The 16,227-nt window shown below is 41.0% G+C and overlaps 2 protein-coding genes across 2 annotated transcripts; one reads left to right on the top strand and one right to left on the bottom strand.

The window, feature by feature from the left end:
• Positions 1-2,752: 2,752 nt before the first annotated feature.
• LOC115667112 (uncharacterized) lies at positions 2,753-4,383 on the bottom strand. Its single transcript, XM_056303004.1, has 4 exons — positions 4,341-4,383; positions 3,384-3,623; positions 3,183-3,295; positions 2,753-2,948 (listed from the first exon to the last, which is right to left on the bottom strand). The coding sequence occupies exons 1-4, from the start codon at positions 4,381-4,383 to the stop codon at positions 2,847-2,849; spliced, it is 498 nt and encodes a 165-aa protein (XP_056158979.1). The 3' UTR covers positions 2,753-2,846.
• On the top strand, positions 4,382-6,283 carry LOC115667764 (receptor-like protein EIX1). Its single transcript, XM_030589307.2, has one exon. The coding sequence runs from the start codon at positions 4,382-4,384 to the stop codon at positions 6,281-6,283; it is 1,902 nt and encodes a 633-aa protein (XP_030445167.2).
• The last annotated feature ends 9,944 nt before the right edge of the window (positions 6,284-16,227 follow it).

Below are 16,227 nucleotides of genomic sequence, written 5' to 3'. Positions count from 1 at the left end.
TCGGACTAACCAATGTAGCCCTTAGGGGTTTAGAACACACATAGTCATATCTAAGTGTGAGAAATCTCTTGTACACAAATTTGCTATTGTAAACCACAAGTGAGATGAGAGATACACTCGAGTGTAAAATATAAAGTCGAACTACAATAAATCACTTTAATCTTGGGGTTTAGTGTACTGTTCACACGTTTGTTTGGTTGATCTATATTTCTTGGTTGCCGAACTATGATTTTGAATAGTTGCCGTTGTACTTTTTGGGCCAACAACAACATCCTAAATCAAGATGATTAGTATCTGGCAAATAATCCAAGCAAATAATTATCATACCAATTTTAATCATTCGACGTTCCCTTAATTGCAAACGAGAATGCCATACTCCAGAAAACATGGAGGAATCAGATTACCTTCCCTGAATCTCCAAATGTCTCTAGATATAATTTTTCATACATTCCAAATTTACAAACCCTCCTAAAATCTATAAAAGCACCCCAAGCATCAGTTTTTTCAAATATCCACAGCATCGCACCTTCCTCTCTACTTTCGAGTTCTCTTGTTTGTTCGAGATTAGCCCTTGAAAGAACACATCTTCTTCTCACCCAGATGGAGACCCTCGCTTTTCCTCGTATTTTCGTAGCAGTCCTCCTCCTCTCAGGTTTCAATTCCCGACCTACTCTTATCCCAAGATGTCCTCAAATCCAAACGGACAAAGAGAGTCAATCACGATGCAAAATTTGGAGTTATTTATGTTCAATCCATTTCTTCTTTTGCTTTTAAATTTTAAATTAAATTTGGAATTAAATGATGAGATCGTTAAAAGGGTTCGAAACTCTAGGATGTTAAACTTGGGGGTATTTTTTGGGGTGAGGGAAGAAAAACAATTCTCCCAATTTAGAGGGTTGAGTGTACGGATACCGACACGTTAAATTTGGAATTAAATGATGAGAAATATAGGGAAAATTTCAAATCAGTACTCAAAGTGGGGTCATTTTCTCAAAAAGGGGTCCAAAGTGGACATAGTGCTAAATAAGAGTCTGAAGTGCCCAATCAGCCTCAAATAGGGGCTCGAAGTGCCCAATTAGTCTCAAGTAAGGGCTTGAGTTCGCTGGCCGGTCAAATACTCACCGGCCGACAAGCACGTTACTATTCCAGCGACCGGAATAAGGGCAATTTCGTCGTTTACTTTTTAATTTTTTTTTGTTTATTTTTTCCTTTTTTTTCTTTTTTTTCTTTTCCTTTTCCTTTTCTTCTTCTTTTTTTTTTCCTCTTTTCCCTCCGCCGGCCATAGCCGGGGCTGGCGGAGGTTATCGGCCTCGGGTGGAGTACTGATTTGGGTACTGATTTGAAAATGAGCCAACTTTGGGTACTGATTTGAAATTTTCCCAGAAATATATGCATGGAAATAAGTCTGCCCAAGTTCTAAGATTCTCTTTCAAGCCAAAGCAATAATGTGGTTCATTTCACTTGATGGTTGACGGATGTAAACTTGCAGGGATGTGCATGGTGACGGTGCCCCATGCAAATGCCCAGAAGAGATGTCAAGAGTTGCTGGACCCGAACAGCTGCACCCTCTACAATTGCCAGAAGGCGTGTTACCAGAAGCACACCGCCCAGCAGCCCCGCGGAGAGTGCCTAGCCGATTCCAACTTCATGTACAGATGCGCTTGCTTCTTCAACTGCTGATCATTATAGATCAAACCTCTTCTCATGATGATCTGCTGCTTTGAGTCTCTCTTTTTCTCGGATCCCCTTTTTTCTGTCTGTCTGTTTGAGTGCTAAAAGATTTGCAATCGGGTCGAAAATAAAGAGGTCGCAACTTTGATAATACCTTGATAATGTCATTGCTCTCTCTCTCTCTCTCTCTCTCTCAATTCATTCTTGCACATACACGTGTGTTTGCCTCTCTAAAGGGATTGGTCCGGATTTTGCGCCTCCAAAACCTAAGGTCGACTAAGATCCGATCCCTAGTTGTAAGTACGTGGACATGATCACAACGAAGTAATTTCTTTTGAATCCTCTAATTATCGGCGTAGATGGCCTGTCATAGATTGGAATGGGAAGGTGGACATAATCTGTTACACGAAAATTTGCCCAAATTCTAACTATTAGTAGATCAATTTTATATACATCCCACGAAATCGATGAATTTTTTCTTTGATCAGATCATGAAATCTGGATGATTAGTACTGCATTATTTTGGAACAGTTTATTCACGGCATTAATTCATTCTATATAGCCTCTAGACTACCCACCAACCTAAAACGCTTCCAAAACTTCGAAATGCCCAACACGCCCAGATCGACCACACAATGGCCAGATCTCTACCCAAACTCATCCTCATCACGCTTATCTTCTCTCTAACCATCTTCGCCGGACGATCCCAAACATCCGCCCGCAGCCTGTCGATCGAAGCCGGGCCGAGAAGATCAGACAAGCTGAGCCACCTCCACTTCTACTTGCACGAAGTGTTTGCTGGCCCAAACTTCACCGCCACACAAAGTAGCCTCAGCCCCGACGACTAGCCAGTCGGCCACATCCTTCGGCGCGGTCTTTGTGATCGACGACATGGTGAAGCTGGGCCCTAACACGGGCTCAATTACCAAAATGAATCTTCTCATCAATTACCAAACACAATTCTTTTTTTTAAATGACCCAGAGAAAAAAGCCATTTTTTTTTTGGTCCTTAACGGCACCATTTTACGTAGGAAGAATAAGCCCAGCAACATTGCACAATGCTTAGTGTATGGCAGACGGTAGCTTGGAGGGCGTATCAACTAAAGCAAAGGGGACATTCTCCCTTGAACTAGGAAAATTACTCGATTTCATCCCAACCCACGAAGCAAATTGACTTACGGGGCCACTTGAGTGCTTACGAGAGTAAAATAGATCCTCCAAAATCTCCTTTCTTTCATAACCCGAGGGCACAATTGATGCCGTAGCCGCGAAATCTCCTGCATAACAAGATCATCGTGAAACAAAGAGAAGCTATCATGGCTTCTCGCAGCAAAACACGCACAGAGATCACCAAGCCAAACATTTAGACCAGAGGCAGCATAGGGAGCTCTTTCAAACCTAAACAACAATGATCAGAACGATAACTCCTTGTCCAAACAAAACTTCATTGAGCCGATCTGAAACACTCGCAAGCACATTTCTTACCAAGCCACAAGAACTCGGCGTCGTACCTTCACGGTCGTGAGGACGAGAGTCGCGTGTTTCGCTTGCCACTCCGTCAGATCCCGCTTCACGTTTGAACCAGCCGCGGCAGCACCGCACTCCTCCTCCACCTCTTCGTCATCTACCATCACAACCAAACCATCAAACGACCACGCCAAAATCAATCCCTACGACCTCACAAGAGCCTCGAGGACATCAAAGAAATGTACCTCGAATTGGTAAGTTCTGGAACGTCGTGGGCGTGGACCCCTTGACGAACTCCCGCAGGTCGCCGGTGACGTCGAGCTTCTTGAGGTCCTCCTCCTCCTCCAACGGCCCCGGGGGAGCGGTGGTGGCGGCATTGGCGGAGGGGCCGGCGTCGAGCGCGGGGAGATGGAGTCGGCGATGGACTTGATCTGGTCGGCCTGCTTGAGGGCGGCGGCCTTGAGCTCGTCGGCCTTCTTGGAGCCCTAAGAATCAATCAAGGTTGATACTTTAATATTAATTTTGGATTAGGTTGTGTCGGAAAACCGATCTTCACTATACTTAGGTAGTCATAATGTCTTGTTAGAGACCGCTTATGACTTGTGGGCCAAAAGAGTTTTGGGCACACTGCTAATGTTTAGTGAACCTACAGGGTCGCACACAATAGCGAACGGACTTAATATTGTCTGTGCTCCTTGATCTACTTAAGAAGTAGATTTTAATTTATTCTCCTATTTAAATTATCTATGCGGTCGTGCGCGTTATGAGATAACGATTAAACGTACGATTGAAGGTGGACGGTTTGGCGGGCCCAAATAGCTCGGCTCACTTCTTTTAATTCCGCTAGATAATGAGGCTGTATAAATAGATAGAGAATCGTTCTCTGTCTAGGGTTTTTTCGATAGAGTATCGAAAATCAAAAGGTGTTCAAGAAAAGGAACTTCAAGATCTTTCGCTAGCACGTGGATCGTTGGAGAATTCTGTTCGTGTGTGTGGATACCGGTAGAGGCGCAACACTTGGGGCGCTCATCCGACACAATCGTCTTTGATTTATCTTCGATCTGCAAAAGGTACGTATCGAAATTCCTTTTCGATTTCAATATACACATGGATCCTGTCTAGGGTTCTATATTCCGCTGCGCTGTTTTCGTTGATGAACCCTACAGTGGTTTGAACTTTTTAAAACATGACTTCTCTCCAACATCTCGATCTTTCAAGGAACTTTTTCAACTCATCAATTCCCATGTGGTTTGACAAGTTTACAAGCCTTGTTCATCTCGATCTCAAGGGAAATCTTTTTGACAGCATTGAGGGAGGCTTATTCTCATTCTTAAAGAACAAGCGGTACCTCAAGTCGTTGCGTTTGTCTGCTAACGAAATCGGAGAAGAGATTTCAACAACCCAAAGAAATTCGTCGAGACTCAATGAGAATAACTTAGAGAGTCTAGAGATACGTGGTAATCTTCTTAAGGTTGCTTTGCCCAACTGGTTAGTGCACTTTACTAACTTAAAATACATTATGCTTCCCTACAATTCCATATCCGGTTCAATCCCTAGTGTCATCGGGTCATTGTCGAACTTGGTAACACTAGATCTTTCAGATAATGGATTGAATGGGACCATTCCATCATCATTAGGTCGGTTGTCGTCATTGAGATGGTTAGATCTTTATAATAATCAATTGGCGGGGCATATTCCCAAGTCATTAGCAAAATTGCGGGCTTTACAAGATTTGTGTCTTGCCAGTAATCATTTGACCGGTACTATACCCAGTAGTTTCGGAAAGCTTTCTCATCTCTTGGGTCTGAATCTTGGTAATAATTCTTTGGGAGGTGTGATTTCGGAAATCCATTTTTCTAATATGTCAATGCTCAAGTTTTTGGATGTTAGTGACAATAATAACTTGACTTTCAAGGCAAAACCCAGCTGGATACCACCTTTCCACCTTCTATTCATTGTGCTAAAATCTTGTAAATTCGGAACTCCATTTTCCCAGTGGATTCGGACACAAGTGGAAGCCGAATGTATCATACTCTCCGATGCTTCCCTTTTTGGGCCCCTGCCAAATTGGTTAGCCAACATGACGTTCGACGAGCTCAATCTATCTCACAATCAAATTACTGGACCCTTGCCTAGCTTATCTTCTAACTGTTTCGCTTTGGATCTCTCCCACAACTCGATCTCTGGATCTCTTCCGACAGAGATTGGTGTTATGTACCGATTAGATTTTCTGTATCTCAATGATAACCTAATTAATGGTACAATACCGTCATCGTTATGTACCGTGATGGGCATGTGTGCTTTGAATCTTGCCAACAATAAGCTATCTGGCAGTATTCCGGACCGTTGGAAGTGTTCTTCATCTCCCTCAACTTTGTCATTCAATAAGTCGTCTGCAGTACCTCCATGCTCAATGAGACCCGTCATTTCTTTCCTACGCTTGAATGGAAACCGTCTCAATGGGGAGATTCCTCTGTCTTTGGGTTATTGCACAAGGCTAGAAATTTTAGACCTTGGAGAGAATAACTTCTCTGGTAGCATCCCGACATGGTTCGGCGAAAGCTTTAGTTACTTGTCGATCCTGAGGCTACGAGAGAATAGGTTTACGGGAAGCATCCCTCCGCAGCTCTGCTCACTCTCAGGATTGAAAATATTAGACATGGCAGCGAACAATTTGAGGGGAACGATCCCACGTTGTCTTGGCAATATGAGCGGCATGATAAACTTCAATCAAGTCAATCCATTTGGATCTCCATTGCCATTATATCCTTTTTGGGATCAGCTTGTGGTTGAGATCATGAAGGGACGATACAATGAATACACCAATATTGATCTGCTACTTGTGGTCAATTTGGATCTCCCAAGCAACCATTTGACCGGGTCAATCCCCAAAGAATTTGCTTATCTCGCGGGATTGCATGGCTTGAACTTGTCCCACAACCTTCTCTCTGGAGATATTCCCATTGGCATTGGGAACATGACGTCACTCGAATCTCTTGATCTTTCGAACAACCACCTCTCGGGGACAATTCCGCAGGGCATTTCAGCGTTAACATTTCTGAGCCACCTCAACCTATCTCAAAACAACTTCACCGGGCAGACAGAATACAATGCAAGCCTCATCATCATATCAGCCATCTCGTAAGCTGTGGTACCAAATCTGGCATCTGAAGGCCCACCCTAAAGTTAGAATTTTTCTCTGGAACCTGTGCCAAAATGCACTCCCTACCAGAGAAAGCCTATACAAGCGCAAGATCATACCTCAGCCAGTTTGTCCTTTTTGTAATCACGAAATCGAAAGCGGTGGAACATCTGTTTTTGCTCTGCCCTTGGACCGGCTCGGTTTGGAATGATCCTGCATTAAATATACAGTCAGAACATCACGCGGATGGACGAATGGCTACAAAATCACCAACAAAAGCCAGCTAACTCACTTCCCTTTGAGAAAATCGCAGCCCTTCTCTGGTACATTTGGAAAGCAAGGAACGATCTTGTATTCCGTCGAAAACAAACACCCCCCCTGTCCCCCCCCCCCCCGAAACACTAATTGCTTCAGCGGAGTCGATGATCAGCAATTATTGTAAGTGGAACACTAAAAGTTCAACACTTGACTCGAATCAAGCTCACTTACCCTTGAATTGGTGTCCGCCGAAGAATCAGTCCTTTAAGATAAACATCGACGGTTCCTTCGTAGCTGGTAGTCCAGAGGGAGCGATCGCAGGAGTCCTCCGAGATACCTCAGGAGTTCTGATAGACGGATTTGCTAAAAAAATCCGAGCTTCCTCGCCCATCCAGGTGGAAACCCTGGCTCTGGTGGAGCCGTTGAAGCACTTCAGTTTGAGAAGAAACGAAGTACTGTACTTGGAGACCGACAGCTTGAATCTCTTTGAAGCCATGCAGGAAAAAACTCACGTGCCGTGGGAGGTGGAGGCGCCCATCTTGGATGCTCAAAGCCCAGTTAGCCTATTTTAACAACATCACCTTGGCCCATTGTGGAAGAGTCGCAAATCAAGTGGCTGATTGGGTAATTAAGGCCCGAAGATTAAATACTCTTCCTCCTTCTTGGTTATCCCAGCCCCCCAACCTCTTTAGGACCTGTTGTGTTTTGATGTCCCTTATTTGAGCGTTTTGTCTAAGACTTCTTGATGATAAATAGAACTTCTTTCCGACCAAAAAAAAAAAGAGGTGACGTCGCTGATTTGCGTCTATTAAAAATGGTGATATTTCCGGTTCTCAAATTTTGAACATGATGAGTTTGCTTGGAGATTTATGTATTGTCAGCGACCGTATGGAATCTGAATTTAACCTTACAAAAAGATTACTTTGAGGTTGCTTTACCAAATTTAGCTATATCTGTGTTTACCATCTTACTTTGCTTAAGTTGAACACGAGTTATTTTTTAAACTACTTCGGATCGTCGGTTTTTTGCGCAACTACTTGCTCTCTTAACGAGGAATGTTGTTTATGATCATCCCATATCTCCTAGAGACTCGTCGAAGTAATTTTCCAAAACCGTGTTTTAATCCTTCGATTATGTTTATATTTTGCCTCGATTCTCGATTCTTCTGTGTTTTTTGAGCTCAGAGGCCTCTTGATGATATCCAATCTAAGAGGATGGAAATTGATGGCAAAGCCGTACTCTTAGCTTCTCATTTCTTCCCCTTCATGAATGACCTTTGGTCTCTCTGCTAAAAATCAACCATGCTTGTCTCCAGTCTCAACTAGGCTTTTTGTCCGAATTGTATATAGAGTTTGAATTCCTCAACCTTCTCATATTCATCATCCATCCAAAAGCTCGTTGCTACATTTTTCTCTACAACAAAGGTGGTGGTTAGATTCTGTCTTTTCTGGATGCTATTAGCAAGTGATCGCGAATGTTTATCCCCACTCATTATCAGACCTGTTTTTCTAATATAAGATAAGATACATATGCTGTTCGATTCTTTTCTTTTGGGAGCATTTTATTTTATGATAGCTCTGAGTTTCTTAGTGTAGTTTATATGTAGGAATGGTACTCTGACCCTTTCACTTTCTGCACATGAATTGCGTTATTGATCCCTTGCTCAATTACCATCACTATTAGTTTAGTGATTTGCATTCATAGGAAACACTAAATAACTAAAGAATCAAATTACATCCATGGAAAACAATCGACACACGTCTATTGAAAGAAAAGCCTACATAGAGATAGTTCCTTTACAGATTGAACTGTTAATGTTTTCTATGGTCGAAATCATCATTTATCTTGAAAATTTATGGACGAAGCAAACTCAAGTTTGAAATAGGTGTTGTGGGAGAAGAATTCAGAAATAAAGAATAAAAATTTACATTTGCGATGCTGTGAAAGTGATCGCAGTATGTTTTTCGCTGTTGTTTCCTATTGTCTTGCTTTTTGAGCAATGGCCGAGAATATCTTGTGTGTAGCACGGGCAACAAGACTAGTTGAAATTGTCATTTTAAAATTGGTAATTTGATAAAAGTCATGACGTGAAATGGACGGTGTTGTTATAGACACGCATTTATACATAGAAACAATCATTAACCCAAAAGACTTGACTTAATTAGGTCCGTGTCCAGCACTGCAAAAATTGAGCGTAGTGTCCCACGATCTCCTTAATTGGGCTGCTTTTCACTTAAACTAATCTGTAGTGGTTGAATTCTCTCTTCCGGATGGGGCCCTGTCATTAACTTACAAACTCCCACTTACAAGAACGGACGTGCCTTCTTTTTATGACTCTGATTATGGTATGTGGACCTTACATGTGCTGCACATACATCCTTTGAGACAGTACACTTGCATCCACATCAGGTGCATGTTATGTAACCACACCGCATGAGAAATGAGCAATCTCGTGCCCTCTCCCCGCCCTTTGGTTCTTCATTTCGGGTGTATTTAGAACTTGTGCTCGTGTGATCTCTTCCCTTCCATTACTTTGCTTATCAATGTAATGTAATTAGCACGCTGTGAGGTCTAATTCGCAAAACAATACTCTTTCTACTGTATCTTCGCATGCCAAACTTTGCTCTCCGCTCTCTCTTTTCAGCCAAATTTGATTTCTACTCGGCTTCTTTTCTCGCATTTTATGTGGCCGAAGGTCATAGTGCAAGATACCTGTTAATTAGGGCTGGTCCGGACAGATTTAAATGGGCCTCCAATTCTTGGATCATTGGGACGGACAGGGAAGCAGGCAAAATTCTAGGGTCCGGACAGATTAAAATGAGCACTGTGAATATTCCAATACACTAATCGTTATTAGTTACCTGTTATATATTTTTCATGATAATATTTTTGTATCGGAAAATGTTATTAAAAATAGTAGTTCTTGTCTGAACATGAAACTTAGTGGTTCAGATACATTAAAAACGCATTATGCCGCCTATATTATCTATATTGTAACTACAAAATCATGTTTTATCCTAATTACATGATCAGTAGAAGTCCACCCTTATTGTACCACATTTTTTACAAGTAACAGTTTCGCGATCCCTTTTTCGTTCCACGTACCGGTCCACACTCCAAGTAACCTAGGTCTTGCTTTTTTTTTTTTTTTGGTCTGTCCTTCTCTAACTCTCAACTCACTCTCAGACTTTTGCCCTGCCTCTTGCCGGGCGTGGGAGTCGAAACCCACATCTTAAACTACACGTCCCCATCCCTAGCTTGAAGTATTTGGATATTAGCGATAATTTACTTGACTTTTAGGGTAGATCCCAAGTGGCCCTTTTCCAACTTGGAATCATTCGGATGGATTCCGTCAAATTTGGAGCAACATTTCCACAATGGATGGGACACAAGTGGAGGACCACGGGATATCTCTCTCAAATGGCACCATTTTTGGGGGCTTTGCCCAGATAGTTAGCCTAACATGTCGCTTTTGTGGCTTGATTTCTCCCACAACTCCATCTCTGAACACTCTACCTTGGCCGACTGATACCAGCGAAGTCGAGATAATGAAATTTGACTTTGCTTCAATTTGATTCTATCTTAAATTTGTGGTGCTTAATTTATTATTTTTATTCAATCGATTTTCAGGAAAAAAGTTGGACATGGTTGACCTTTTGAGACCTACTACCCATTTTGTTTTTTTTTTTTTTTTGCCTTTTCTCTCTCTTTTAGGCTATCTCCAACTTTCATATGTTTTTCGTAATTTTCTTTTCTTTAAAGTAATTGCAAAAATAAGCAATGACCATCTCCTAAATTGACACCTACCTGCATTTTTTATTTTTATTTTTGGCCTTATCTTTCTCTTCTGGGCTCACAAAAGATCGTAGAAATAATTTGTCATGGAGCATTCTACAAACATATAACCATTGCAAAAATTTTGCAAGGCAGTAAAAATATGACTTCCTCAATAAGGTGTTGGCTTAAATGGTAATAGAGCTTGCTTCTCTCCTTGTCTCTTAGTTTCAAGTCTTGTTGTGAGCACTTTAAGAGTAAAATTTTGAATGCACCAAGCCGATGTGGGGAGAGCACACCTTTAAGATCGTTCGGGTAAATGAACCAGTTGAGGTGCGCGAACACTGGTATGGATACCACGTGACCGCTAAACTTAAAAACAGAATATCGCTTCTATCTCATCTTCTTTTGAAAAAATACATTTAAACTTTATTATACCATCTTACTTAGATCACGAATAAAGTGAGGCACAGAAGGTGAGTATTATTAGGTAGAAATATTTATGAAAATAATACTTTTATTATAGGAAAGTTGGACAACATTAATATGCAATTGATTTTCTCTTGATTGAAATACATCTATCAAAAGAAAAGCCAACAAAAAGAAAGTTTCTTTAACAGACTAATCGCTTATATTTCCTATGGAGCAAATAATTAGTTATCTTGAAAATAAAGATAGATGTTACTGGAAAAGGGTTCGGAAATAAAGAATCAAATTACATTTGTGATGTTGTGAAAGTGATTACGATATGGCTTCTCCGTTTGTTTTCATTGTTTTGCTTTTTAAGCAATAGCTAACAAAATTCTGTGCATAGCATGGGCAACATAACTAGTCAAGATAATTATTTCGAAATTGTTAATTTGATTAAGATCTTAACTTAAAATGGACGGTGTCTTATAAACACGCATTTATACAAAAAAAAACAAGTGTTATGAATAATGACAAGGAATCAAAAGACTTCCTTCCAAGTTGACTTGGACTTCTCTTCCAGATGGGGTCCAGTCATCAATTTAAAGACTTCAATTCCAAGAGTGGATGTGCCTTTCCTTCCTTACCATAATTATGATAGAGGACCTTAAGTGTGCTGCATATAGAATCTATCATATAACATGCTGGATAGACTTGAGATTTACCTATGATACAATAATTTGGTAGGATTAGTGCACAAACATTCATACATACGGCGAAACCAACATTTCTTCTAATTCATCACAACGGTCTCTTTTCTCTTACCGTTGTTAGTGGCTTTGAGTGTCGATTCGCATGGATTATTGCCTTTTTCTTGAGTAGCGGCACAACAGATGCAGCCGTTCCTTTGCCAACAACTCGACATAACATTGCAGCACTAAAACTGAAAGTACAGGAGAAATGGTACCCCTGGTACCATCACGATATGGTAAACGCAATTCAAATCAAGTTAAGGAAAAGCTTCCACAAATTCATTCACAATGACTAAAACTAGACTCTTTGGTTTCCCAGCTTGCAGGTTGGGTCGAGATATATGAAGGCTTGGCGTTCGTTGCCGTAATGGGCTCGGGACATGAAGTGCCAATGTGTCGCCCCTCCCAGGCACATACTATGCTCAAGAGCTTCCTGTCTAATGCACCAATGCCCAAGCCACCTCCTAAGCAGACAAGCTCCGCCTGAAGTCACTTGAGCTATGATCCCACAAATGCTCAGGTTCATCGTTAAATGAAACGGTTCTGGTCAATCTTTTGTTCTTGATGCAAAACTATTGAAGCCCTTGCAGTATGCTAGAAGCTTGGGAATTTCATAAGAAGTAGTTGGTTGGAAGTGCTTGATATTTCTTCTTGTTAATTTCGAGTTCTCGACTAGAATGCGGAAAGCCAGTGACAATACCAGTTGAATGAAATGGACGTAATTAAGGTTAAAAGATCAGCCTTTTCCTTCTATAAATGTACAGTAAATAATCCTACCACAGACATTACATTCCTTTCTTTTTTTTTCCGTAGAAAGTAACACCACACAATTGACTCGATAAACTGTATTAGCGGTGGCCTCTCTTCTTTTTTCATTTGGACATGACGAGAATATTTTCAGAACCGCCCCTGACATCAACAGGTATTATCCCGGAAGTTGCTTGATTTAACGACATAGATGGAGAGAAGGTTCACTTGACCTGGTGTTATTTGCGAATAGTCAGTATTTTCCTTAACTATAATTGACACTCAAACGGTGGTAGTTACATTTTATAATAATAGAATGCATATGCACAGCAAAGTCTCTCCGTGATTTTGGCCCTTAATTTTCTGACCGAGGAGAACATACTAAAATGAGCATTTCAAACGTCCCAATACACTGATCTTTATTACTTATCCGAAATATATTTTTCGTGCTAATAATTTTTTATTTGAAAACATTATTGAAAATAGTAATTTTTGTTTGAACATGAAACTCAGTGGCTCTGATACGTTCGAAACACATTATACTGCCCACATTATCTTTATTATAACTACAAAATCATGTCTTATCTTAATTACATGATTAAAAGAAGTCTACGCCTATCGCTTGGTACAAATGATGTTCCGCATTCCCATAATTTATTCCCCGTACTCAGGCGATCCACACTTCAAATAACCTAGGTCTAACCTGCAGTGTTTGGATATTAGCGATAATTACCCGACTTTTAGGGCAAAGCCCAACTGGTCCACTGTCCAATTTAGAATTATTCGGATGGGTTGTGTAAAAGTTGGATCGACATTTCCACAATGGATGCAGACACAAGCGGAGGACCATGGCATCTCTCTCTGCAATGCCTCCATTTTGGGGGCTTTGCCTACATGGGTTAGCCAACATGTGAATTTTGTGGCTTGATTTGTCTCACATTCAAATTACCACGCCCTTACTCAATATATATACCTTTTAACGGTTCCAATTTAGATCTCTCAGACAAACTTAATCTCTCTACCTCTTTCAATCGTGTCTCGGTGATATCGTGATGAACGGTACATTTCCATCAACCTTATGGGCAATAAGACTAGTTAACATCGTTATTTCAAAATTAGTAAATTTAGTTAAGATAAATCGTGAAACGGATGGTATCTTTATAAACCCGCAGTGTACACCGGGAAACGACCTTAATATGAATAATAATGAAACGAACACAAAAGACTCTGACGTGATCCGGGACTGGCACTGCAAAAAACTGGACAGAGTTCTGCACTTGCTTCCAAGTTGACTTGGACTTCTCTTCTAGATGGGATCTGGTCGTCAATTTACAGACTCCAACTGCAAGAGTGGATGTGCCTTTTCTCCCTGATGATGACTATCATATGTGGACCTTAAATGTGCTGCATATACATGATACACATGCATACACATAAGGTGCATGTATGTAACCACAACTGGTCACATTAAAAGAGAAATCTCTGCCTGCCCTTCTCTATAAATGATCTAGGTTTGATTAGAGGACCCTTAAACCCTCCACTCTAAAACATGAATTCATCCTCTCCCTCATTGCTCATGGGGAGATATTGTTCCCAAGTGCTCACACTAGTAGTAACTCTATTCCTTATTTTAGATAATTCATGTGTGTGCTTCTGTAGCAATTCAACGTCCATTTGCAAAGAGCAAGAAAGAGAGGCTTTGCTCCAGCTTCGACAAAGCCTCTTGGATCCATCTGGCTTGCTTTCTTTGTGGAAAGGCCAAGATTGCTGCATATGGAAAGGAGTGATTTGTGATAGAGTATATGGTCATGTCATCGAGCTGCAATTACCCCAACCAAGAAATGACGAAACTAGTCTTCATTTTCCCATGGAATCGAAGCTCTTCCTGGCTGGTGAGTTGAACTCTTCTTTGCTCCACTTGAGATACTTGAACCACTTGGACTTAAGCGGGATCGATTCCAATCATCGAAGAATACCCGAATTCCTCAGTTCGATGAAACAATTGAGGAACCTCAATCTGTCATTTGCTAACTTTCATGGAACGGTTCCCCGACAATTGGGAAATCTCACCAAGTTGGAAGTCCTCGATCTTCAAAATTACAATAGAAAATTGATTGTGGATGATACCTCGTGGGTTTCTCATCTTCAATCACTAAAGTACCTCGACATGAGTGGTTTAAAGATTGCAAACGCAAAAGGCCTCATACAGGTGATCATCATGCTCCTATCTTTATCAAATTTGAGCTTATCAGACTGTGGATTAGATAATTGTCATCTGTCTTCTAATCACTTGGTCAATTCTACTTCTCTTGTTCATCTTCAGTACCTCGATCTTTCGATGAATCATTTCAAAGGTCCCATCCCGAGCACTATATTTCAAAACATGACTTCTCTCCAACATCTCGATCTTTCATGGAACTCTTTCAACTCATCAATTCCAATGTGGTTTGACAAGTTTACAAGCCTTGTTCATCTCGATCTCGAGGGAAATCTTTTTGACAGCATTAAAGGAGGCTTATTCTCATTCTTAAAGAACCACCGGTACCTCAAGTCATTGCATTTGTCTTCTAACCAAATCGGAGAAGAGATTTCAACAATCCAAGGAAATTCGTCGGGACTCCATGAGAATAACTTAGAGAGTCTAGAGATACGGGAGAATCATCTTAAGGGTGCTTTGCCCAACTGGTTAGCGCCGTTTACTAACTTAAAACACATTATGCTTCCTGCCAATTCCTTCTCCGGTTCAATCCCTAGTGTCATTGGGTCATTGTCGAACTTGGTAACACTAGATCTTTCAGATAATGGATTGAATGGGACCATTCCATCATCATTAGGTCGGTTGTCGTCATTGAGATGGTTATATCTTTCTAATAATCAGTTGGCAAGGCATATTCCCGAGTCATTAGGGAAATTGCGGGCTTTACAAGAGTTGTGCCTCGACAGTAATCATTTGACCGGTACTATACCCAATAGTTTCGGAAAGCTTTCTCATCTCTTGAGTCTGGATCTTATTAACAATTTTTTGGGAGGTGTGATTTCGGAAATCCATTTTTCTAATATGTCAAGGCTCAAGTATTTGGACGTTAGTGACAATAATAACTTGACTTTCAAGGCAAAATCCAGCTGGATACCCCCTTTCCAACTTCAAATCATTTTGATGGGATCTTGTAAATTCGGAACTCCATTTCCCCAGTGGATTCGGACACAAGTGGAAGCCAAATTTATCGTACTCTCCAATGCTTCCCTTTTTGGGCCCCTGCCAAATTGGTTAGCCAACATGACGTTTGAGGATCTCAATCTATCTCACAATCAAATTACTGGACCCTTGCCTTGCTTATCTTCTAACTGTCACGCTTTGGATCTCTCCCACAACTTGATCTCTGGATCTCTTCCGACAGATATTGGTGTTATGTATCAATTAGTTATTCTGTATCTCAATGATAACCTAATTAATGGTACAATACCGTCATCGTTATGTAACGTGACGGGCATGAGTGCTTTGAATCTTGCCAATAATAAGCTATCTGGCAGTATTCCGGACTGTTGGAAGTGTTTTTCATCTCCCTTAACTTTGTCATTCAATAAGACGTCCGCAGTACCTCCAGGCTCAATGACACCCGCCCTTTCTATCCTACGCTTGAATGGAAACCGTCTCAATGGGGAGATTCCTGGGTCTTTGGGTTGTTGCACAAGGCTAGAAATTTTAGACCTTGGAGAGAATAACTTCTCTGGTAGCATCCCGACATGGTATGGCGAATGCTTTAGGTACTTATCGATCCTGAGGCTACGAGAGAATAGGTTTACGGGAAGCATCCCTCCGTGGCTCTGCTCACTTTTAGGATTGAAAATATTAGACATGGCAGTGAACAATTTGAGGGGAACAATCCCACGTTGTCTTGGCAATATGAGCAGCATGATAAACAGCAGCATGATAAACGTCAATCAAGTCAATCCATTTGCATTTTTACGGCCATTATATCCTTTTTGGGATGTATTATATCCTTTTCG

Source organism: Syzygium oleosum, unplaced genomic scaffold (assembly GCF_021117445.2).
Source record: "Syzygium oleosum isolate NSW1041296 unplaced genomic scaffold, Sole_v2.1 Sole_v2.25, whole genome shotgun sequence".
In the NCBI taxonomy this organism is placed as follows: domain Eukaryota; kingdom Viridiplantae; phylum Streptophyta; class Magnoliopsida; order Myrtales; family Myrtaceae; genus Syzygium; species Syzygium oleosum.
This window is presented reverse-complemented; position numbering and strand designations above follow the sequence as displayed.

Bases quoted from the DNA above. Each gene is read 5' to 3' on its own strand.
- LOC115667764 (XM_030589307.2), top strand. From the start codon at position 4,382: ATGTGGTTTGACAAGTTTACAAGCCTTGTTCATCTCGATCTCAAGGGA.
- LOC115667112 (XM_056303004.1), bottom strand. From the start codon at position 4,383: ATGGGAATTGATGAGTTGAAAAAGTTCCTTGAAAGATCGAGAT. The intron at 3,624-4,340 runs GTTGGAGAGAAG...ATTGATTCTTAG, and splicing joins GTTCCTTGAAAGATCGAGAT to GGCTCCAAGAAGGCCGACGA. The intron at 2,949-3,182 runs GTACGACGCCGA...CTTGTTATGCAG, and splicing joins TCGTCCTCACGACCGTGAAG to GAGATTTCGCGGCTACGGCA.